Source organism: Microcaecilia unicolor, chromosome 13 (assembly GCF_901765095.1).
Source record: "Microcaecilia unicolor chromosome 13, aMicUni1.1, whole genome shotgun sequence".
Taxonomy (NCBI): domain Eukaryota; kingdom Metazoa; phylum Chordata; class Amphibia; order Gymnophiona; family Siphonopidae; genus Microcaecilia; species Microcaecilia unicolor.
Genome location: NC_044043.1, coordinates 61,774,003 through 61,797,368, shown reverse-complemented (window position 1 = coordinate 61,797,368; position 23,366 = coordinate 61,774,003). Strand labels below are relative to the sequence as shown.

The window sequence follows — 23,366 nt, the reverse complement described above, 5'->3', positions numbered from 1 at the left end:
CTAGGCTGCCATCTCTCCCGGTGACGTCACTTCCTCCCTCCCAAGCCAAGGTTTTAAGCCAGCTGATTACTTTCTCCATCAGCAGATGACCACTGACAGGAAGCTGTTGGCTTCTGGGTTATGAAAACCACCAAAGAGCTGCATCCATATCTTCAGTCTTGCCAGCTTTTTTGCATTTTCTTTCAGGATTGGTGATCTGCCAATCCTCGGGAAGTTTGTCCTGCTGTTTGTTGGTGCGTGAGATTTGGTTTGGATGGATGCAGCGGAAGCCTGACTTTTCCTATTGTTTAGTCTCTTGTTAACATCTACCTTTCAGCCAGCGAAAGAGTTTTACACATGCAAGATGACACCCCCATTTCCTTTGCTTTGCTCTGTATGCCCTAGTGGGGGAGAAATACGACCTATGAAGTACTATAATGATTTTTTAATCTGTGGATGAATAATAAGTCATCAATCTCAGGATTTAGTCCAGCTCTCCTGTCTTCCACAGTCCTTAAAGCAATAGAAAATGGCCTCTCAGAAGATGGTCTGGTAGCAGGGATACATAGGTTCCCCTGTGCAAGTTTTGCCAGTTTTGGCCAGCACTTTTGCTTGTTTTTTCAAAAAAAAAAAAAAAAAAAAATCTAAATATCTGTCGTCTCCATCACTCAAACATAATAACTGTCCAATTCATTAACAGCCTTCAAAGGAGGCATTGTTCCATAAAAGTCGTTCATAAAACTAACATCCATTTTTGTTTTTTGGAGGAGGGGGGGGGGGCTCTTCCACAGATGTGATGCTTTCTGGGAATGTGGATTGTGGAGGATCCTGAGTTGATGTCAGTGGAATCGAGCCTTCCATTTCGATCTGGTCTTGGTATAGCCTTCTCAAAGGTTCGGTTACCTGTGTGTTTTTACATCATCTGGAATTGTCTTTCAGATGTGGATGAACAGGAAAATAAGTGTTGGTTAAGTGTTGGAAATGCTCTTTGATGCTAGCAACAATGGATGAATCTGTTGCAGTAACAGTAAGCTGTGTGAGGTACTGGGCACGTGATGGAAGGGCTTTGCAGATGGTAGGAGTCTGATCAGCAGACAAGACTCTTGCCACATCAAAGGCAGACTAGACACAAATGATGTCATTTAACAGTGCTTCATTTAAATTCAAAAGCAGCTTCTGCAGTTTTTTTATCATTGAATTCAGTTGCCAGTTGTCTAAGATGTGTTAAGTTTTATTTACATATTGATGATATTAGCATTTTATAGATACTGTTCCATCTAGTTGGAACAGCCTGTTTAAGGCTAGCCTTAAGCTTTTAGAGAATAACACCGAGAAAAAGTTTGTCCCTGTACCCGCTGGCTCTGTACCTGTTCCTGTCCCCTCCGTTAACTGCATCTCCCTATCCCTTTGTTGTTCTCTAAAGTATGCCACTGAAATTTCCTCTCTAATTACAAATAGGCTCTTTGGAATCTCTTGTCAAGTCCTTGTCCATGATCTTGAGATTATTCTGTCAACTGTGGTGGTCCCTGATCATTTAGCTGATCACTAGGAGTGCATTAAAAAAAAAAAATGCTCTACCTATGCCATAAGGTTTTCAGTTGCTATTTCTTGTGTTATCAGATATTTTCATTATCACTGATTTTCGTAGCTTGCACAGCCAACGTCTCTCACTTTATGTAAATTGGATAGAAGCTACAACATTTTGTCCTCCAACACTCCTGTCAAGCACTGAGTTTAAGTGGCATGCTACCTCCCCTGATATGATTAAGACTGGCTGTTCGCACCAGCCACTCTTGATTCACTGCAGTCAGCTGCTGAGTCTTAACCAGATCTACCCTTTATTCTCCTCACTGCTATTCCTCCTGATTTTCTCACTCTGCTCCTGCTACATTTCACTTTATTTTTGTCCCCCTGGACAAAAGATGTATCTTTTTATATTTAAAAGTTTTTATTGAGAACCACAGGCTAAGATATGGCAGACATAAACATTCAGTATAAGAGCATAAACTGCAATATGCTAACTGATTGACAAACACATAGTGGTTCAATTTTTCATAAAACTACCAACCTTCCACCCAACAAACCAAGAAACACACAACCTCAGTAGCTAAAGGATAAGATCACACACGTGGTTCCTTCATGGTGATCCTGACCCTGCCACCAATCCAAAGGTACAATCCAACCCCCCTCCCTTTTACTGTGCTCTGTTCACAAATTTAAAAGATAACTGTGGGCTCGATATTTGCCCGTAAAGGTATTCTGTTCCCCAGGATCTTATAAAAATAATTCAGTATCCTCCTTCAAAAGATCCGAATCTGCTCACAGTCCCAAAACATACGTATTAAGGACGCTGGAGAAATCTGGCCTTTAGGGCGCTCAGCACCGTCTGTTGTTTGGGCCAGACCCGCTTGATGCGGGGAAATGTGTAGCATCAGTAAGAATGTATGTTCTTGCTGTTATAAAACAGTGGAGCACATGAGCTTTTTAATATTTTTCATTGGAAGACACAATCACCTGCTCTTCTTGTAGCAAATCCCTATTGTTTGCAATCCCGTTCCCATTTTGAGGCCAAACTATGCAAAGTAGATTGTGCATGTGTGTTTTTATGTAAAACTAGTAAAAAAAAAGGCCCGTTTCTGTATGAAATGAAACGGGCGCTAGCAAGGTTATCCCCCCCCCCTCGCTCTCTCCCTCTGTCCCCTCCAAGTCCCACGGCCCCCTTTCCTACCCTCCGATTTCCTTTCCAGGCCGTCCCCCCCCCCCACACTCCCCTGCAACTCACCACTTTGTCCATAAGTTTCCAGGTGTTCTCTATAGGTCTGATTGGGGGTGCTTTTTTATTTTTTTTTAACAGGTGGTGCATTCCCCCCCTTCGAGTCCCCGCCCCCTCCAAAATCGCCAACCCCCCTCTCTGTCTCAGACACGTCCTTGCAATGCCTCCACCCGCGGCCCTCCCCCTCGTGCACGTCGCCCCCATCCAAAATCGCGACCCCCCCCCCCCCCTCTGCTACCCTCCCCTCCCCCCCTCTTACCACTACTACTACTACTACTTAACATTTCTAGAGCGCTACTGGGGTTACGCAGCGCTGTACAGATTAACAAAAAAGGACAGTCCCTGCTCCAAGGAGTTTGCAATCTAATGGGCGAAATGTCAAGTAGGGGCAGTCCAGATTTCCTGAATAGAGGTTTGATGGTTAGGTGCCGAAGGCGACATTGAAGAGGTGGGCTTTTAGCAAGGCTTTGAAGATGGGCAGGGAAGGGGGCCTGGCATATGGGCTCAGGGAGTTTATTCCAGGCATGGCGTGAGGCAAGGCAGAAAGGGCGGAGCCTGGAGTTGGCGGTGGTGGAGAAGGGTACCGACAGGAGGGATTTGTCTTGAGAACGGAGGTTACGGGTAGGAATGTAAGGCGAGATGAGGGAAGAGAGGTAGGGAGGGGCTGTAGATCGAGTACATTTGTAGGTTAAAAGGAGAAGCTTAAACTATGCGGTAGCTGACCGGAAGCCAGTGAAGTGACTTGAGGTGAGGGGTGATATGAGTGTACCCGTTCTGGCGAAAGATAAGACGTGCAGCAGAGTTTTGAACGGACTGAAGGGGGGATAGATGGCAAAGTGGGAGGCCAGTGAGGAGTAGGTTGCAGTAGTCAAGGCGAGAGGTAATGAGAGAATGGATGAGAGTTCGGGTGGTGTGCTCAAATAAGAAGGGGCGAATTTTGCTGATGTTGTAGAGGAAGAAGCGACAGGTCTTGGCTATCTGCTGGATATGCGCGGAGAGGGAGGAGTCAAAGATGACCCCGAGGTTGCGGGCAGATGAGACGGGGAGGATGGGGGTGTTATCAACAGAGATAAGAGAGTGGAGGGAGAGGAGAAGTGGGTTTGGGAGGGAAGACAATAAGCTCTGTCTTGGCCATGTTCAGTTTCAAGTGGCGGTTGGACATCCAGGTCTCAATGTCGGCTAAGCAGGCCGATACTTTAGCCTGGGTTTCTGCGGTGATGTCTGGTGTGGAGAGATAAAGCTGGGTGTCATCAGCATAAAGATGATATTGGAACCCATGGGAGGAGATTAGGGAACCCAGGGAGGAGGTGTAGATTGAGAAAAGAAGGGGTCCCGGCGGCAGCAGTGAAGAACGAGCAGGCTCGGCGAGTCTGCTGCCTTCCCTTCTCTTCGCTCTCCGCTCTGACTCTGGTCCCGCCCTCATTTCCTGTTTCTGCAAGGGCGGGACCAGAGTCAGAGCTGAGAGCGAAGCGAAGGGAAGGCAGCAGACTCGCTGAGTCTGCTCGCTCTTCACTGCTGCCTCCGGGACCCCGGTAAGAGGGGGGAGGGGAGGGTAGCAGAGGGGGTTGGCGATTTGGGGGGGGGGGGGGGATGTGCAAGTAGGGACGTCTCTGCCCGCTCCCGCTGTTCTTCAACTTTCCGCTGTTCTTTTTGCTGGTTGCGTGCTTCCTGCTCTCTCACTGGGATCGTAACCACCTCATGAGTCCTGACGTCAGGCAAGCAGGGTTCTAGTGCTGGCCAGTGACGTCAACAGGTGGTTACGATCCCAGTGAAACACATTCGAACGTTCAAGTAGCAAATTATTATATTAGATGAAGTCACTGTCAATAGCACGTGCTTACGTTTTTAAAGAAATAGCTGTTGCTCAGTAGATGTTAATACCATTAGGGTATAAAATCTGCCAATGATAGATAAATTCCTGGAATCTTCACATTTTCCACATCAAAAATATTTGAAAATATTCTACTTATGCGACCACTGTATGAAATGAGGGACTATTGGGGCTGATTTCCTGCACCTGTTGTATTGCAGAACAGTGTTCAATAATCTGGATTTTTAGCTGGTCAGATAGTTTTTCCTATATAAATTCTGACACAGAAAAAGCACTGTATGAATGCCACTAGTTTAACAATTAGTAATCCTCCAAAATTTAAACTAAAATTAAAATTGTGGATGGATGAACTTTTGGTTACAAAGTATGCTGGCATGTTTGATTACTGGATTCTGGAGGTGGTGTGAAGAGGTTTTCTCACCACCTTTCACATGCATCTATAGTGTCTAGGCTGGTTATGATAAACATTTAAAACAGGAATCCTTTTTTTCTTTTCCTAGAATATCCGTGCCATTTCTACAGGTAATGGCCCCCCACGTTACCGCTTACTGATGAGTGATGGGCTGAATACTCTGTCCTGTAAGTATGTAGGAGTGATAACAACCACCACTAGGGGTGGTAGGATAGAGACGTGCAAGAAGAATTATGTTATGCACTCTGGATGTTTATTCATATCTCATAATCCACCAATCTGAGTTCAGACTCCTAATGTATGTATGTACTTTAAGAACATGCAACCATAATAAAAAGTTTGTTTACAAGAATATAATAATTATAAGAAATGTTCAGAAATAATGCTTTTTGAAAAGAAAAAAAAAACTTACACTTATTAGAACAAACACACACACACACACTTTACCCTATCGGCAACTGCCTAATCTGTCACGCACAAGCAATTACAAAGTTTGACCGTACAACCTGCATGTGTTGACAGCCTCTCTCAAGGACGATTGAAGAAGCAGGTTCGTCTTTGTGAAGGCAGTTCTTGCTCAGGAAGGCTCACGTGTTCCAACGAGTGGATATATCATCAGATGAAACTCAAAATGTGGTAGCTAAATTGATATTTAGTGATGCTCAATTTGAACATTCTACACCTTACTTAGAGGGTCTTTTACTAAGGCACGCTAGCGTTTTTAGTGTGCGCTAATATTTAGGGTGCTAAATGTTAGCAATGTCCATATATTCCTGTGGATTTTGTTAATATTTAGTGTACCCTAAATATTAGCTCGTGCTAAAAATGCTAGTGTACCTTAGTAAAAGCGGCCCTTAATGAAACTACATTGGCTGCAGTGTAAGACCAGAATCAAGTTTTTTATTGACTAAAAGTTCTATATGGAATAAGCCCTAGTTCTCTTCAAGACTTTAATTTTTACCAACTGAAATAAGCCCTTTGATTAGTGCAAGATGTTAGATAATTTGATTCAATTATAGTTGGAAAGGGCTTTGAACTCTGGAACTCCTTGCCAATGAATATTTGTGTTCTGCAAGTTTTAGGTGATTTGTAAAAATGTGGCTATTTTGGAAATGTTTATGTATTTACTGTTAGATATTTACTAAGTACATTAAATTGTTTTTAGATGGAGGTTGGTTTGTTTTGAATTATGAAAACATTTGTAAAATTGATTGTGCTGTTCTCTGCCTTGAACTTCTTTTGGTTAAGTGGAATATAAATGTTCAGATTAAAATGAAATGAGTCTCAAGAGGCTAAGGGAAGGGTCAAGTTAAGGATCCTTCCAGTTAGAGAGGTCCATCTTTTATACCATTCTGTTATCAGTAACGTCTGATGTTCTGATCAGCGAATCACCTGCTGAAATCTTGAGAAACCAGAGGAGTGTTTTTGATATCATTGAAGATTCATTTCTTGGAATTCAGGACAGCACAACAAAATTTTTTTTTCGTGTGCTACTGGGCAAAAACCATTTGTCCTAATACTAAATTCAGTGTGCGTATTACAAATCCGAAGTCAGAATTGTTGTAACACATCAGGAAATTTTGTTATGTATAAGTTTTGTCCAAATGAATTAACCACTTGGAAAGCATTGAATAATTTTTTACAGAACGAGTTTTACTCCAACAATTACCTGATCTACATCAAAGTTTTCGTAGTAAACAGTATATGAAAATGTAATGGAATAACAAATTTCAAAAAAGTCTCATTCCAGTTTAAAAGTCTTACTTCAGCAAGGCCCAGTACTGTTAAAAGTGCTTCAGGCATCTGCTTTTGCGTTTGTGACCGGTCATACTTTCCTGTTGCAAAAACCAGCAGTAGTCCCTCATCATGTGGGGATTCCAGCGGCCTTGATATCTGTTCTCCATGTTCGTCACTTACGTGTCCCAAATTGGGTGGGAAAAAGTCACAACCACTAAGCCAGGGTAAACATCCCCAATGTTGCAGCCTCACAACTGAGGCTAACCAACATGGCAAAATATTTAGGAATAGCAAGGGTCTCTGGATTGTAAAGCCAAGCACTGAAGGATTGATTTCTTAAGTGTCCCATAGGTGTAACCTAGTTAAACTCTGTGATATGATGGCAGGGGCTTTTCACCCTTACAAGTAGAGTGGGGAAATTCAGGGGTTAGGGGTTTACGGACACCTGTGAGGTGTGCAATTTGTGATCGGGAATGATTGCAGGGCTTTTTAAGATTAACTAGGAAAACCGTCTCAGCTTTATGAAATAATAGTCTGAAGGTTGTTCCTCTTTGTCCCTATAATTTTTTTTCCATTTTTAGAAGCATTACTAACTTGTACTTTTCAGCTGATTGCTTGTTTATCATTTATTAATTTGGTAAACCATCTCTTTTGAGCACAAATTGAGGCGGTCTAATATACAATTGTACAGGTACTTGCACTATCCTTAATAGGCTCACAATCTATCTATGTATATTGTATCTTGGGCAGTGAGGGCTAAGTGACTTGCCCAGAGTCACACAGAACTGCAGAGGGAATTGAACCCGGTTCCCCAGGATCTAAACCCACTGCCCAACCATTAGGCAGCAATGGGAATCGAATCCACTTTCCTAAGTCTGCAACCCACTAGGCCACTCCTTCACTTCTTGGACAGATCCCTTAAAGACATTTTTTGTTTGTTTTCCCTATCCACAGACTGCTTCCTTGTCGACCACCAGACCAGCCCAGAACAAATGGGTTATGCTTCTCAGCCAGCAGTTCTTTGAGGCTGATTTCTGCTGATTTGTTGAACTGCTGTGACTTGTCACCAACTTTTATTTCCATAGATTGATAACTAGAAGCAAGTGTAGGTATAGTGGGTTGCACTCACCTAGCTGGTGCCTGCTTGCCTGTCTGTTCCCAGGCCAGACAAAATGCACCAGCAGCCATGCTGAACTGCCAAGATTTACTGGCATTTCCACCCACCCTTTTTCCTCAGACTGGAAAAAGGGGGGAGAGGGAAACATGATTACTTCAGACCTCCTGACTGAGTCCTAATTCTTCTTGGCTCCGTAAGACACCAGTGGACAGGCTGGGTGGGATGAGACTGTATTTTTTAAAAATTTCTCTTCCAAAAGGTTTAATCAGCTGGAACTCAGGGAACATACCTCTGGCTTCCTCCCAAGAGCAGGAGAGGAGTACAGTAGGCACTGCAGCCACAAACCTTCACAAGGCTTGAGAGGGGCAGGGGACTGGATCCACTACCACTGAGATTAACACCCCTGAACTCTGTAGACCAGCCTCTGCCAATCCAATAATCTGTTCCCAAGAGGGAAGGGAAATCATCCCCAAAGGACTGTTGCCTGCAGCATCCCCAGACTCTGTGTTCTGCTGGGAATCTGGGCCTACAGCCTTGCTGGAAGAGGCCTACTTGTAGTTGCTGCACCTGGCCACATGTCTGCACCATCTGCTGGAGCCAGAGAAATACTGAGGAGCTGAAGGCAACCCCTTGTAAGGCCGTTATAAGGGGAGTAGTCAGCTTTGAGTTGTTTTTGGCACTGTCTCTGTGCATCCTTAACTATTTTGAACTTTCTGATCGTTTGACACTTTGACACTTGATATCCTCATTGCCATTTGTAGCATTTACAGGCTATTGCCTGGCCTAGTTCTATTCATTTCTTTTTGATAATTTTGACGTTTTCTGTGAACTGCTGTGTTATACTCTGTCAGAATCCTTTTAAAAGGAAATAAAAGGGGTAAGCAACAATCCATGACGTGTAGTGCTTGTTTTTACAGCTTTCATGTTGGCTACCCAGCTAAACTCAGTAGTTGAGGAGGAACGCTTGAAAACCAACTGCATCTGTCAATTGAATCGCTCGATTGTGAACACACTGAAGGATGGAAGGTATTCTTGCTAACAGATGCCTTAAGTTAGGGATAAGATGGAACACGTTTCCAGCATAGGGAATATGAGTGTGCTGCTAACCTACATACATGAAACACAAACGCTGAATCTTTTCAGCTTTCAGGGTTAGACATTAGATCCTAGGCCTTAAAGTTGTCGTGTTGACTGAAGTTACTATCTTTACTTACAGACGAGTAATCATAGTGATGGACCTAGAAGTCCTAAAATCTGCTGAGATGGTTGGAGGGAAGATTGGCAATCCTGTACCATTCAATGAAGGTAAAGAACTTCTGGTATAGGGCAGTTGAAATTATTAGACTTTATTTCTCAGATCAAGATGACTATGGACAGCTAACGACAGTGAGAATTTCAAAAGGCAGGACTGAACTGACAACTCAGTCTTTCAATGTAAATGTGACACACTGCTCCTGATGTATTGCTGCCTGGTCACCATTAAAAGTAACACACTGAAACTGTCTTTTGTGTCCTCCTCCTGGGCTCTGTTATCCACCAACAGAAGTCTCATGAGATCTTGCCAGTACATGTCTGTTTTGGCTGACATTTCATGAGGGGGGGGGGGGTATATACGTATCTTTAAACAAGCTTTTGTAGGTACAACTTCTTTCAATGTGCTTGATAAGCCATTGGTAAATATATTACCTGTGAGAATTGCTTATATCCTCATTATGCTGTTACTTAGAGGCAGCTGGTAATTTGAAATATTTTTGCAGTGTGTGCCTAAAGTGATAATGTTGTCTTGCATTGGGTAAATTTCTGGTATTAAATATGTTTGTATACCTACCCCTCTTTTCTCCTTACCTTGAGACTAAAGCTTTTCCCCCCCTGTGCTAAAACTGATTACAGCAGGACAAGGGCAGCAGCAGCAGTCAGTGGTTCCAGCAGCTAACCCTCCGATGAGCAGACCTTCACAGCAGAATGGATTATCAGGCGGTGAGTTACTAATGTTGCTGTTGTTCATATCCTCATGCTGATCATAACCCAGTTTAGAGCTCCAGTCTTCAGGTGTGGTGCTTTTTGTTTGTTTGTTTGTTTTTTTTTTTTTTTGGGGGGGGGGGGGGTTATTTGTGCACTTACCACCATGTCTAAGCTCAGCTTTCCAGAAGACTGAGCTAAATAGTTTGGTTAATATACAATAACTTTTTTTTTTTTTAAAATATGTCCCTCCAAACTTGTGTAACAGTATTTGTACAGTTTTCAGAATGGATTGTAAATTGGCAGGGAGATAACCACCCCTGAAAGGTAATTGGTTCTGATCTAAGTCAGCTTGCTAGTGACCAAACTTCTGAATGTTTGCTGAAATAAGCTAGAATATCAGAGGCAGTTTGGAAACACCAACTTGTGGGGGGAAATGTTTCTTTAACTTCTGCATTTTATTTATTTAACACATTTGTACCCCACATTTTCCCACCAATTTGCAGCCTCAATGTGGCTAACATCAAACCGTAAAGGCAGTCGCCAATCCGGTAACTATACAAATAACATAGTATAGAGGACAGGGAGATTAAAAAAAAACAAAACAGGGTATAATGGTCAATATGGTCCATTAATTTGCTGTGTTGCAGAATATAGGGACTTATGTTGGATCCTTGGGGTAGGCCTTTCCAAATAAGCTGGTCTTGAGTGATTTCCTGAAATTAAAATGATTGTAGATTGTTTTTACAGCTTTTGGCAGTGCATTCCATAGTTGTGTACTTATAAAGGAGGAGAAGGATGCATAAATGGATTTATATTTGAGACCGTTGCAGTTAGGGTAGTTGAGGTTTAAGTATGAATGGGATGATCTGGATATATTCCTGGAAGGTAGATTGATTAGGTTTGTCATGTATCCAGGGGCTTCTCCGTAAAGAATTTTGTGGACTAGGGTGCAGATTTTGAAGGCGATAACGTTCCTTAATTGGAAGCCAATGCAGTTTCTCTCGAAGGGGTTTAGCACTATCGAATTTGAACTTTCCATAGATTAATCTGGCTGCTGTGTTTTGGGTGGTCTGTAGTTTCTTTGTAAGTTGTTCTTTACATCCTGCATATATTCCGTTGCAGTAGTCTAAGTGGCATAATACGATTGATTGTATTAGATTACGAAATACTTTTCTCGGGAAGAAAGGTTTTATCCGTTTGTTTCCACAATGAAAAGAACATTTTCTTTGTAGTGGAGTTTATTTGGCTTTCAAGTGTTAGATTGCGATCGATTTATAACACCAAGTATTTTTAGGCTCTCAGAGATAGTAAGGGTAAGATTTGGGGTGTTGCCTTTCTCTCCTGAGTAAAAAAAAAAAAAAGGTAAGCGTCTCTTTAAGAGACTTTTGTTTTTGTTTAATCATACGGAGGAGCTAGACGGGCTGCTGAGTCTGTGTGAGGGGCAAACATTTAATAATGTCAGGACAGATTTCATGTTAACATAAATTCAGGCATTGTTCAAAATATTATGGCCTGTCATTGAGGGAATATTGCTACTTGTTACCATCTTTCATTTGTTTATTGTTTTTTCTTTTTTCTTAAAAAAAAAATTGCAGATGAAGAAGGTGTTCTGGAGTTCTTGCTCTACTGTCAATGCAGTAGAAAGATTCAGAACTTGCTTTGTTTAGCTTATAATTGACCGATGAATTGGGACTTCCTTGATTTTGCTATTTGAGCATTACTTGGAGGACAAATTGCCATGTCTGGATTATTATTTGCCCTGCTGTGCCTGGGATTTGGGGTTTTCTGTTGTTACATTTTTTTTTGTATTGTAATTACTTGTATGTGTTTTTCTTTTGTTTTTATTATGTGTGCATAAGGACGGACTGTAAATTAATAAATCTTATCTCCTCTCATATGAGGAAAGATTAAAGAGGTTAGGTTGAGGAGAGATGTGATTGAGGGGATCAGGGGAGATATGATGGAGGTCTACAAAATCCTGAGTGGTGTAGAACGAGTAGAAGTGAATCAAAATTTTTTTAACTACTTCCAAAAGTACAAAGACTAGGGGACACTCAAGGAAGTTACATGGAAATACTATTATATGATCCAATGGACTCTTAACTACACCTTACTATTTTCTTATTTACTACTGATTAATTGTTAATTATATCCTACTTCAATACCCATCGCTGTTCAACTGTTATTTCTATTCTGCTCAATTTGAAAAAATTGTATTTCTTGCATTGTAACTTACTACAGTATTATTGTAAGCCTCTTTGAGCCTGCAATCAGTGGGAAAAGGTGGTATGCTAATGTGATAAATACAACAAATAGGAAGAAATATTTTTTTCAATCAACAAATAGTTAAGCTCTGGAACTCTTTGCTGGAAGATGTAGTAACAGCGGTTAGTGTATCTGGATTTATAAAAGGTTTGGACAAGTTCTTGGAGGAAGAGTCTATAGTCTATTGAGACAGACATGGGGATGCTACTGCTTGCCCTGGAATTGGAAGCATGGAATGTTGCCACTATTTGGGTTTCTGCCAGGTACTTTTGACCTGGCTTGGCCATTGTTTGGAAACTGAATACTGGGCTAGATGAACCATTGGTCTGACCCAGTATGGCTTTTCTTATGTTCTTATTTTGATCGGATGTCTTTCCTGTGTTTGTCTCATTATTGATTATCTGATTTTTGTATTTCTGAAAGTGCTTTATGATTTTTTTTTCCCTTAAGATAGTACATAAGTAATGCCACATTGGGAAAAGACCAAGGGTCCATCGAGCCCAGCATCCTATCCACAAATAGGTGGGAAAATGTGGGATACAAATGCAATAAATAAATAAATACATGTTATTCCTGGAATTGTGGATTTTTCACAAACACTATAGTGTTTGTCTCAATATCCGGCTGCTCAGTATCAGATTGTCTCATTCAGATATGAGATCCCCAAAAGAAACCCAGCTTAAGAACGCCCCCAAAAGTTTTAATATTGCCACTGGTCTGGCAATAGCCTAATCAGTACATTGTAATCCACTTTGAGTCTGCACAATGTGGAAAAAAGTGGGGTATAAATGTGCTAAATAAATATGTTTTATCATTATACAATGTAACCATTGGTTTTGAGTGGTAATGTAAACTTCAAAATGGAAAAGTCTCTCTGTTTTTCTTCCTTTGAAGTCCACTCCGTCCGCCTATTCACTCCTTTGCCTCGTCGAATTGCAGTTATTTATTGTCCCCCTGATAAATCCCTTTCATCCTTTCTCAGCGACTTTGATGCTTGGCTTTCCTTCTTTCATGATCCTTCCTCCCCCTCCCTCATCCTTGGCGACTTTAACATTCATGTTAATGATCCCTCTAACTCTTATGTCTCCCAGTTCCTCACCTTAACATCCTCCTTCAAACTTCAACTTTGCTCCACTTCCCCTACCCACCAAAATGGTCGCTGTCTTGATCTTATCTTCTCCTATAACTGCTCTCCCTCCAACTCCTTTACCTCAAATCTTCCCCTCTCTGACCATCATCTAATAACCTTCACACTTAAACTTCCTCCCGCCCATTTATCTAGGAATCTCCAGGCCATTGACCCTACTACCCTATCCTCCAATATCTCAAACCTCTTCTCTACCACTACACCATCCAAATCTGTCAATGATGCCGTCTCTTCCTACAATACTATTCTATCCTATGCCTTAGACACTCTTGCACCTTTCATGCCCCGTCCTATTAGACATACCAAACCCCAGCCCTGGCTAACCCCTAAAATCCGCTACCTTAAGTTCCTGTGCCCGTTCCGCTGAACGCCTCTGGCTGAAATCTCGTGCCTTGCCTTTGCTGACTTCACACACTTCAAGTTCATGTTGCCCTCCTTCCAATCTGCTCTCTTGCTTGCCAAACAGGACAACTACATCCAGCTGACTAATTCTCTCGACTCAAACCCTCGACTTCTCTTCGCCACACTAAACTCTCTCCTCAAGGTGCCTCCACCCTCAACTCCCCCCTCACTAGCTCCCCAGACCCTAGCTGAGTTCTTCCACGACAAGGTTCAGAAGATAAACCTCGAATTCTCTACCAAACCACCCCCACCTCTCCCTCCCCTTGTCCGTTCCCCTATCTCCTCAACCCGTCTGTCCTTTTCTTCCTTTCCTGAGGTCACTGATGATGAAACATCACATCTTCTCTCCTCCTCAAAATGAACTACCAGTTCCTCTGATCCCATTCCTACCTACCTTCTTAACACCATCTCTCCTACTCTCACCCCTTTTATCTGTCATATCCTCAATCTTCCTCTTTCCACTGGGACCGTTCCTGATGCCTTCAAACATGCTGTGGTCATACCGCTCCTGAAGAAGCCTTCACTTGACCCTACCTGTCCTTCCAACTATCAACCCATCTCCCTCCTCACCTTCCTTTCCAAGTTACTTGAACGCGTTCACCGCCGCTGTCTTGACTTTCTCTCATCTCATGCTGTTCTTGACCCACTCCAATCTGGCTTTCACCCTCTTCATTCAACTGAAATGGCTCTTTCAACGCTATCAGACAGCACTTTAGTTGCCAATTAATACTATAGTCAGATGTTGTCTTGAGGGGTAAGGTCCTAAGTTGAGAAACTATGATGCAGCACAACCCTGGAGAATGGTAAATGATCCATGGCCCTACAATTTGTATGTTTTTTTTTTTTTAAATTTTTAAAAAGAATTTGTCTTTGTTTTTAGCTGCTGCAACCACTATGGTCCGTGGTCCCTCAAAATCATTTGGGAAGGCAGGTGGTAGTGACAGTATCCTGAGCACCCCTGGAGGATCACAGTCTAGGGTGGTGCCAATTGCTAGCCTTAACCCATACCAGTCCAAGTAAGTAATCACTTATGCAAAGGGAGCTTATGTGCCCTTTTGTGTGTGGGGTTTTTTTGTTTTTTGTTTGTTTACTGAATCACCTTGTCTTCCAAGCTGTCTCTGTTGGCAATTTTTATTTTCTCTCCTCCCACCTTGAGTCAAGCGTTAGAGCAGCTCATCCATACTGCCTTCATTACTATTAAGCAGTAATAGAAATGTTTAATTTATTAGAATGTTGGGGAGATCTCTAGAGCATTCGTTCATAAAAATAAAGCATGGATTTGGGTAGTGTTTTTGTTTTTGTGTTTTTCTTCCCCCTTTTAAGTAAAACTAACTTTGGAGCAATTAATTAAACCAGCATACATTGAATCTATAAAATAGCTTCTGAAGGCAAGAGGTAAAAGCAAAATTGAATTCAAGAAAGCCTGGGATAAAGACAGAGTATGCCACTTGAAAAGAAAGCCAGATATCAGCAGGAGTCTTTGGGATTGTACCAGGAAGCAAACCTCACAGACTAGATAGGCATATTAGGCTTCACATACCATGATATTTGTTTTTAGGTTTCATTGTTTCAAATAACTGAACAGATTTGAACGTCCTCTTAATGAGGGGCACTACAGTAAAGTCTCTGTTATCTGACCATCTCACATATTTGACAGACCCCCCCCCCCCCCCCCCAGGGGTGTCATGTGGCTTCTTTCCGTTTTCCGATCCCAGGACCCTACTTTTACCAGAATTCTGAGATGGGTCCCTGCTTTTACTGCCTTTGTTTCTGCATTTTTTGAGGGTTTACCATTGTTTCTGTATTATCCATCTTTTCATTTATCCAACAGCGGGTTGGTCCTGTTTAGATCAAATAATCAAGATTTTACTGTATTATTCTTTTTACCTAGTTGTTTGTGTGCTGGCATATGTGTATACTGATGTGTCCCTTATGTGTTAATGTAAAATGGATTTTCTGGAGAACTTGATTAATAGAAGAGTCAATTAGAAATTTGACTGCTCTTGAACACATAACCAAGGATGGGATAAATGGAGGAACTCGTCTTAGGTTTTCCCTTCTGCTTGTGCCTCAATATCTAAACTGGGAGCTAGTCTCCCATGTTGATTTTTCTGATTTGCTTCCCATTGAAGGACCTTTCCACTTCTGCTATTGAGTGGGCTAAGAAAATTTGTCTAGCAATACCTCCTCCTATCTTTAAGTCCATCCCTTTCTGTTAATATATTTACAAAAATCAACAACAAAAAAAATGCACCTATGGGTATTTTGTGGTATGAAAACATGGAGGGAGGGAGGGGGGTGTGGAGAGGGATACATGATTTTGTATACGGTTATATGTAAAATAATAATGAATTTGTCAATAAAAAAAAATTTTAAGCTTCAAAAAAATGAAAACATGGATAAATGCCTATTTTCAGTATTCATTAAAAAACACTTAACTGAAGAGTAACCAATTATATTTAGAATTTACAAACTCTGATAATTGGAAGCCCTGATTATATTATGTCCGCTGCTCCATAACTGTTAATTTCTGTCTGTTTTGAAGAATCATTTTAAAAATGGAAGGCAGCATAACTTAGTCCAATTTAGACCATGTATCTGAAACGTTCCACATTAGTGCTGTAACATCCCTTTATTAAGAATACAATAACCAGTCCTATTACTGTCTTCAGTCCATCAGCTGTAATTTGGCATAGTAACTGAATTGTTAGCTAATAGACTTAGTCTATCTTGGAGGATTTTAATTTACCTGTAATTTTTGTTTATTACAAAAGACATTAATCTCCCTTGTACCTCTCTGGGGTTGGGTCCATTATTTAAAGGGCAGTGGAATGCAGAAGTCATCCTACTGAGTTCATTTTGAAGTATTTAGTACACAAGGATCCCAGAGTCTTCTCAAATGGCAGCTTTTAACTGCTTTCATTACAGGTGGACTATCCGAGCTCGTGTTACCAATAAAAGCCAGATCCGCACTTGGAGCAATTCAAGAGGAGAAGGAAAGCTTTTTTCCATTGAACTGGTAGATGAGAGTGTAAGTTTTTAAAATATTTTTGCACTTTTCCTGCTTCCAGTTGTTGGTCTGTGTTATAAAAATTTATGGAAATCGGGCTGACCTGGTGGCTTCTTGGCAGTGCTGCACATCATCATGTAAAGGACTTAGGTTCTGTTCCCAGGCCTGAATTTTGTTCTCTATGCCAGCTAAGGATACTGTACACACAGGGAGGATTTAAGGCCAAAGAAGGTTTTTTGGTGTGTTACCTCTAGCTAACAGTTGTAACTTTAATGACTGAGCTGAGTGAATTGGTAGAAGGAATATAAAGTAACTCGTGCATTTTCAAATGAAAGTTCTGGTAGCTGTATACTCAGGTGGTTGGTCTTGCTTGAGCTCAAAGCCCAGAGGAGCAGGAGGAAAGCTTGTAGGAAATCAACTCTACAGGATCCTGATTAGAGACTGGAAAACCCAGGACCAAAAAGTGTGGACAAATGTGTCTTCCTTGTCATTCCAAACCAGTTCAGATGATTGGCCTTTATCCTCAGCAGATCCTACCCTATAAAGTACCAGGTAGCATTCAAATTCTCAGTATTCTTTCTTCAGCAGATGATAAATGGATGAGCTTCTGAGGAGCAGTTAGAGAACTGGCCTTCTTAGCTGAGTAGTGATAGTGTGTTGGGGGGATGTCCCTGGGCTTCTGTCTGACAACTGTTGTTTGGTACTAGGTGACGCTGGGAGGAATCCGGATCTCTCTCTCTCTCTCTCTCTCGTATCCCTTCCTTAAGCTGTTACAAATAAATAACTTCTTTCTTTAGTCTAGCACAGATAGAAAGTAAGATGCAGTATACGTTTGAAAACTTGTTCTGGGCTCTGATTGGCCCAGGAGGTCAAATTCATCTAGGATATGTACTGGCATTTGCCCCAGTCTTAGCTAGGAAAAAGAGAAAGAAAGGGGAGGGAGAGGTGGGGTTGGCTTGGTTGAGAATTCGAGGTTTATCTTCTGAACCTTGTCGTGGAAGAACTCAGCTAGGGTCTGAGAAGATAGTGAGGGGGAGTTGGAGATGGAGGCACCTTGAGGAGAGAGTTCAGTGTGGCGAAGAGAAGTCAAGGGCTTTGAGCCGAGAGAATTAGCTGGATGTAATAGTCCTGTTTGGCAAGCAAAAGAGCAGATTGGAAGGAGGTCAGCATGTGGAGGAGTGGCCTAGTGGTTAGGGTGGTGGACTTTGGTCCTGGGGAACTGAGGACTGAGTTCAATTCCCACTTCAGGCACAGGCAGCTCCTTGTGACTCTGGGCAAGTCACTTAACCCTCCATTGCCCCATGTAAGCCGCATTGAGCCTGCCATGAGTGGGAAAGCGCGGGGTACAAATGTAATAAAAATAAAATGAACTTGAAGTGTATGAAGTCAGCATGGGCATGAGATTTCAGCCAGAGGCATTCGGCAGAACGGGCACAGGAACTTAGGTAGCGGATTTTAGAGGTCAGCCAAGGCTGGGGTTTGGTACGCCTTTTAGGATGGGACATGAGAGGTGCAAGAGTGTCTAAAGCAGAGGATAGAATAGTATTGTAGGAAGAGACGGCTTCATTGACAGATTTGGATGTTCAAGTGGTAGAGAAGAGGTTTGAGACACTGGAGGATAGGGTAGTAGGATCAATAGCCTGAAGATTCCTAGATAAATTGGTTAAGATTGGACGGGATTGGGCAGGCAGAAGTTTAAGTGTGAAGGTTATTAAATGATGGTCAGAGAGGGGAAGATCTGAGGCAAAGGAACTGGAGGGAGAGCAGTTATGGGAGAAGATAAGATCAACACAGTGACCAGTTGGAGATTGAAGGAGGATGTTAAGGTGAGGAACTGGGATACGTAAGAGTTGGAGGGATCATTAGCATGAATGTTAAAGTCGCCAAGGATGAGGGAGGGGGAAGAAGGATCATGAAAGAAGGAAAGCCAAGCGTCAAGGTTGCTGAAAAAGGATGAAAGGGACTTATCACGGGGACGATAAATAACTGCTATTCGAAGAGGCAAAGGAGTGAATAGGCGGATGGAGTGGACTTCAAAGGAAGAAAAGCAGTGAGACTGAGGTGGCAGAAGAGATTGAAATTTTTGGAAGAGGGTGAGAGTAATAGTCCAACACCACCACTGCGGCCAGCAGGGCGAGGAGTATGGGAGAAGAGAGATCCACCATGGCAGAGGGCTGCAACTGAAGCAGAATCTTCAGAGCAGAGCCAAGTTTCTGTTATGGCGAGCAGATGGAGGCTGCATACCCCACATGAGGTTAGGTAAAGACTCAGCCAGCTGTGGATCCCTTTACATGAAATGAGGTTGATTTTGTAATAAAGTACTACTACTACTACTATTTAACATTTCTAGAGCGCTACAAAGTGTACGCAGCGCTGTACAAACACAGAAGAAAGACAGTCCCTGCTCAAAGAGCTTACAATCTAATAGACAAAAAGTAAAGCATTTAAATTTAAAATATTTAAGCAGTCAAGCACAAGAGAACAGTCACAGAAGGACAGAAGATGTTGAAGGGTGGTCAGTGTGATTAGGTGTAACTCTGGTTGGAGTAGTGGGAGAAGGTGATAGGAGATATACTATAGGATGTCATTCTGAGGCCAGGCTAAGTCTAAAGCAGGAGAAGGTATTCTCTGCAGCCTATCTGTGAGATGGAAAATGCTCTCTGAAGCTGCTGCTATAAGTTGTTAGTTTTCTCTCCCTGAAAGAGATCCAAGCCACACCCCCGAAGTTCAAACTGTCAGTGGGGAGGGTGAGGGGAGGAAATGGCAGTGCTTGATGAAAAAGAGAGCTCAGTTTGATAGGAGATATACTATAGGATGTCATTCTGAGGCCAGGCTAAGTCTAAAGCAGGAGAAGGTATTCTCTGCAGCCTATCTGTGAGATGGAAAATGCTCTCTGAAGCTGCTGCTATAAGTTGTTAGTTTTCTCTCCCTGAAAGAGATCCAAGCCACACCCACGAAGTTCAAACTGTCAGTGGGGAGGGTGAGGGGAGGAAATGGCAGTGCTTGATGAAAAAGAGAGCTCAGTTTGATAGGAGATATACTATAGGATGTCATTCTGAGGCCAGGCTAAGTCTAAAGCAGGAGAAGGTATTCTCTGCAGCCTATCTGTGAGATGGAAAATGCTCTCTGAAGCTGCTGCTATAAGTTGTTAGTTTTCTCTCCCTGCTTAGTGCGAGTTCTGAACAGTTTGTGCGCTATTGTGGCCACCCAATGCTCAAAGGATGAGAGAATAGAACAAAGGATTTCATATCAGTGCACTGCTCTTTTAAAATCCAGTGCAAAGAAGTGTACATCACCTGACCGGAATACTTAATTCCTGGTTTTCTTTCACTATGGATTGAGAAGCTGATGCTCAAAAGTCCCCGTTAAAAACCGTGTTCATTTAGATCCACGGTAGAAGTTACCGATTTTTAAATAGCAAGCGATGCTTATGGGATTTTATTATGGGAAAATTGGGCACTAATGGGTTAAAGGAAGTCACATGCAAATGAGATTCATATAAATTTAGCAAGCAGCTTGATAGGGAAAGCACCTAGCACATGTGCAGAACAGTCTCTCGGTAAGTGTCCATGTTGTGCGCATGCCCAGGAATCCCACTGCGGTACTCTCTCCTTTTCCCCTGCAGTACTTGCTGGCTCAACTGTCCGCCTGTCTCCTTTTCCGTTTCCCTTGCAGTGCTCTGATTCTGGCTCCACCTTCCTCCCACACCTTACTTGCCTTATCTCAGGCTGCCTCTGATTATTTTTGCTTGGGAATCTCTTCCTTGCTGAAAGCCCCCCCCTTCCCCCCCCACTAGCTGACATAATAGGGCCCCCCTCCCCACCTGCCGATTGCCTGTCTTCTTGTTTTTCCACCTCCCTCAAGCTGACATAGGGGCTTTCTCCCAGCCGATTGGCTGACTGTCCCATGTCAGCTGGGGAGGGGGCAGAGAAACAAGCAGACAGCCAGTCAGCTGGGGGTGCTTTCATCAAGATGGAGATTCAGGTGAAAGCATGGTGGGCAGCCTGAAGGAAGGCAAGTAAGCTGCAGGAGGAAGGTGGCGCCAGTATTAGAGCAATTTGCTATTGAGAAAAATCTCCTCCTTGCTGAAAGCCCTCCCCTGCTTGTTTCTCTGCCCCTCTAAACTATTCTCTGTTCTTGGACAAGTTTTGCTATTGAAAAATGCAAGCAGAGTGCTTCTCCCAGAAGTCGCCCTCACACAATGATAGCTCCAGACCTCACGGGAAAATTTTGCACGTTAAAGGTAGGTGCACCTTTCTGTGCATTGCTCGGAAATGGTTGCATTGCTCAGAATGCTCATTTTAATATTAATCAACTCCATGTAATACATTTGCATAGGGTTATCATTGCCTGCTCCAGCGATCGGTAGGATGGACGCAGAACACCTTTGTTTTTTACTTGCTAAATAACATGCATGCTAAACTGGATAGAACCAGTCAAAATTGGACATCCTAGCACAGTAAGATGTGTGCATCGGCTCCTTAACCCATTAGTGCCCAATGTTCCCATATGGGCACTTATGGGCACTTATTATGGGAATATTGGGCACAAATGGGTTAATGTGAAGTAAAAGGTTGGCATGCTTTTCTGTGGCTAGCATGCATACCATTTTTTTTTTTCTTGCCCCAGCATGACTACCAGCAACTTTTTGCTCCCTTTTTTTTTTTTTAGGGGGTTGGGTGGACGGTGGAAAAGAGATGAAGGGATGATGAGATAGTCATATCATTGAATGTAGGGTTAAGGAAGAAGTGCTGCAGCTGTGAAATGAATGGTGAAGTGCTCTACTGCAGAAGTTTAGATGATACAATACTAGTATTTTATTTTATGTGAGGAAAAGCATTCCAGATATGCACATGTGCATAATGAATGCATTTTTAACTCCTTGTGCTGCCAATTAAAATTTTATGTGCAAAATACTGATTCTGCTACTAGCATAAGCCTTCCCAAACCTGCCCTGGGATCCAACAGTCAGCTAGGTTTTCAGGACATCCGTAATATGCATGAGAATTTACAAGCATTGGAGACTGTGTATGCATATTAACTGTGGATATCCTGAAAACCTGATTGGCTATGGGCTCCGCAGGACAGGTTTGGGGAGGTCTGAGCTAGCACATACTGTTGTGTGCATTTCCATGCCAATTGGAAGGTTCTCCAATGCTTGCACGCAAATTTGCATATGATTTGACTACACCATTGGGTGCAAGCTTTTGTACATCATGTGCATTATGGAACATGTGCTGAGTACATAAGTATTGCCATACTGAGAAAGACCAAAGGTCCATCAAGCCCAGCATCCTGTTTCCAACAGTGGCCAATCCAGGTCACAAATACCTGGCAAGATCCCAAAAAAGTACAAAACATTTTATACTTCTTATCCCAGAAATAGTGGATTTTCCCCAAGTCCATTTAATAACGGTTTATGGACTTTTCCTTTAGGAAGCCGTCCAAACCTTTTTTTAAACTCCGCTAAGATAACCGCCTTTACCACATTCTCTGGCAATGAATTCCAGAGTTTAATTACATGTTGAGTGAAGAAACATTTTCTCCAATTCGTTTTAAATTTACTACATTGTAGCTTCATCACATGCCCCCTAGTTTTAGTATTTTTAGAAAACGTGAACAGACGCTTCACATCTACCCATTCAACTCTACTCATTATTTTATAGACCTCTATCATATCTCCCTTCAGCCGCCTTTTCTCCAAGCTGAAGAGCCCTAGCCGCTTTAGCCTTTCCTCATAGGGAAGTTGTCCCATCCCCTTTATCATTTTCGTCGCCCTTCTCTGCACCTTTTCTAATTCCACTATATCTTTTTTGAGATATGGCGACCAGAATTGAGCTTCAGCACATGGCTCTAAACATGGATTAGTACATTGGCCTTAGTGAATGGTGAATAGCTTCAACACCTCTCTGCTTTGGTGTTGTATTGCAAAGCAGCTGATGGGAACCTGTAGATGAATCTTAAGCAGTAATAGAGCTATGAATGCTTGGTCTCAGCTGCCAGTTGGTGAAAGCATTGCTGATATTATGAATGCAAATTATTTGCTTTTTGATGCTACTTAATCATATAGGTTTTTTAAAATTCGTCACTAAGACAGTCTATTCTTGGTCACTTTACATTCAGTCTTAATGAGTAAAATGTTATCATATGCTGTGCATATGCCATAAAATCTGTTATTGAGTAACTTATTAGATTTGTGCCCTGGGTCAGTTAGAGGAGGAGGGTGACTCATTTTTTAGCCTGCTAAAGAATGACAAATGTGACTCTTCTTTGTCATCAGTTAGGAGAAGAAAATGGCACACAACCAAACCCCACACAACACATGTCCTTGCAAGTGACTTTTTAATATTTATGTTGTTTTCTCAATATAGATCAGGGAGCATACAATTCAGAGGTTAGTACTTTATTTTTATGGAAATAATGGTAATAAGCAGGAGCACATTGACAGTGATCTGGGCTCTTGGGCAGTAAGGATCATACCCCACCCCCCTCCATCTTCCCCATCCAACAGATTACTGGTTCTGCATCTGTTTCTAAAGTTTAGTTTAGACAAAAGCTAATGTAGAAATATACAAAGTCATTAAATTGTGCTAGACTTTTTATATTTCACTTCATAACAAAGACCATCGTGTTGTAAGGAATAAGACTGCAATTTAGAAATAAAACATGAATGACAAAAAATGAAACAAAAAATCAAGAAACCAGACTGCTTGAGCAGTGCAACGGTGAAG

The 23,366-nt window shown here is 42.1% G+C and overlaps 1 protein-coding gene across 2 annotated transcripts in view; it reads left to right on the top strand.

The window, feature by feature from the left end:
* RPA1 (replication protein A1) overlaps positions 1–23,366 on the top strand; it is a 93,686-nt gene that overhangs the window by 10,475 nt on the left and 59,845 nt on the right. For both annotated transcript variants that reach the window (XM_030185713.1, XM_030185714.1), the window contains exons 3-8: positions 5,084–5,162; positions 8,767–8,875; positions 9,066–9,154; positions 9,740–9,826; positions 14,506–14,641; positions 16,554–16,656. In XM_030185713.1, the coding sequence (XP_030041573.1) occupies positions 5,084–5,162; positions 8,767–8,875; positions 9,066–9,154; positions 9,740–9,826; positions 14,506–14,641; positions 16,554–16,656 (603 nt within the window). The remainder of the gene's footprint in view (positions 1–5,083; positions 5,163–8,766; positions 8,876–9,065; positions 9,155–9,739; positions 9,827–14,505; positions 14,642–16,553; positions 16,657–23,366) is intronic.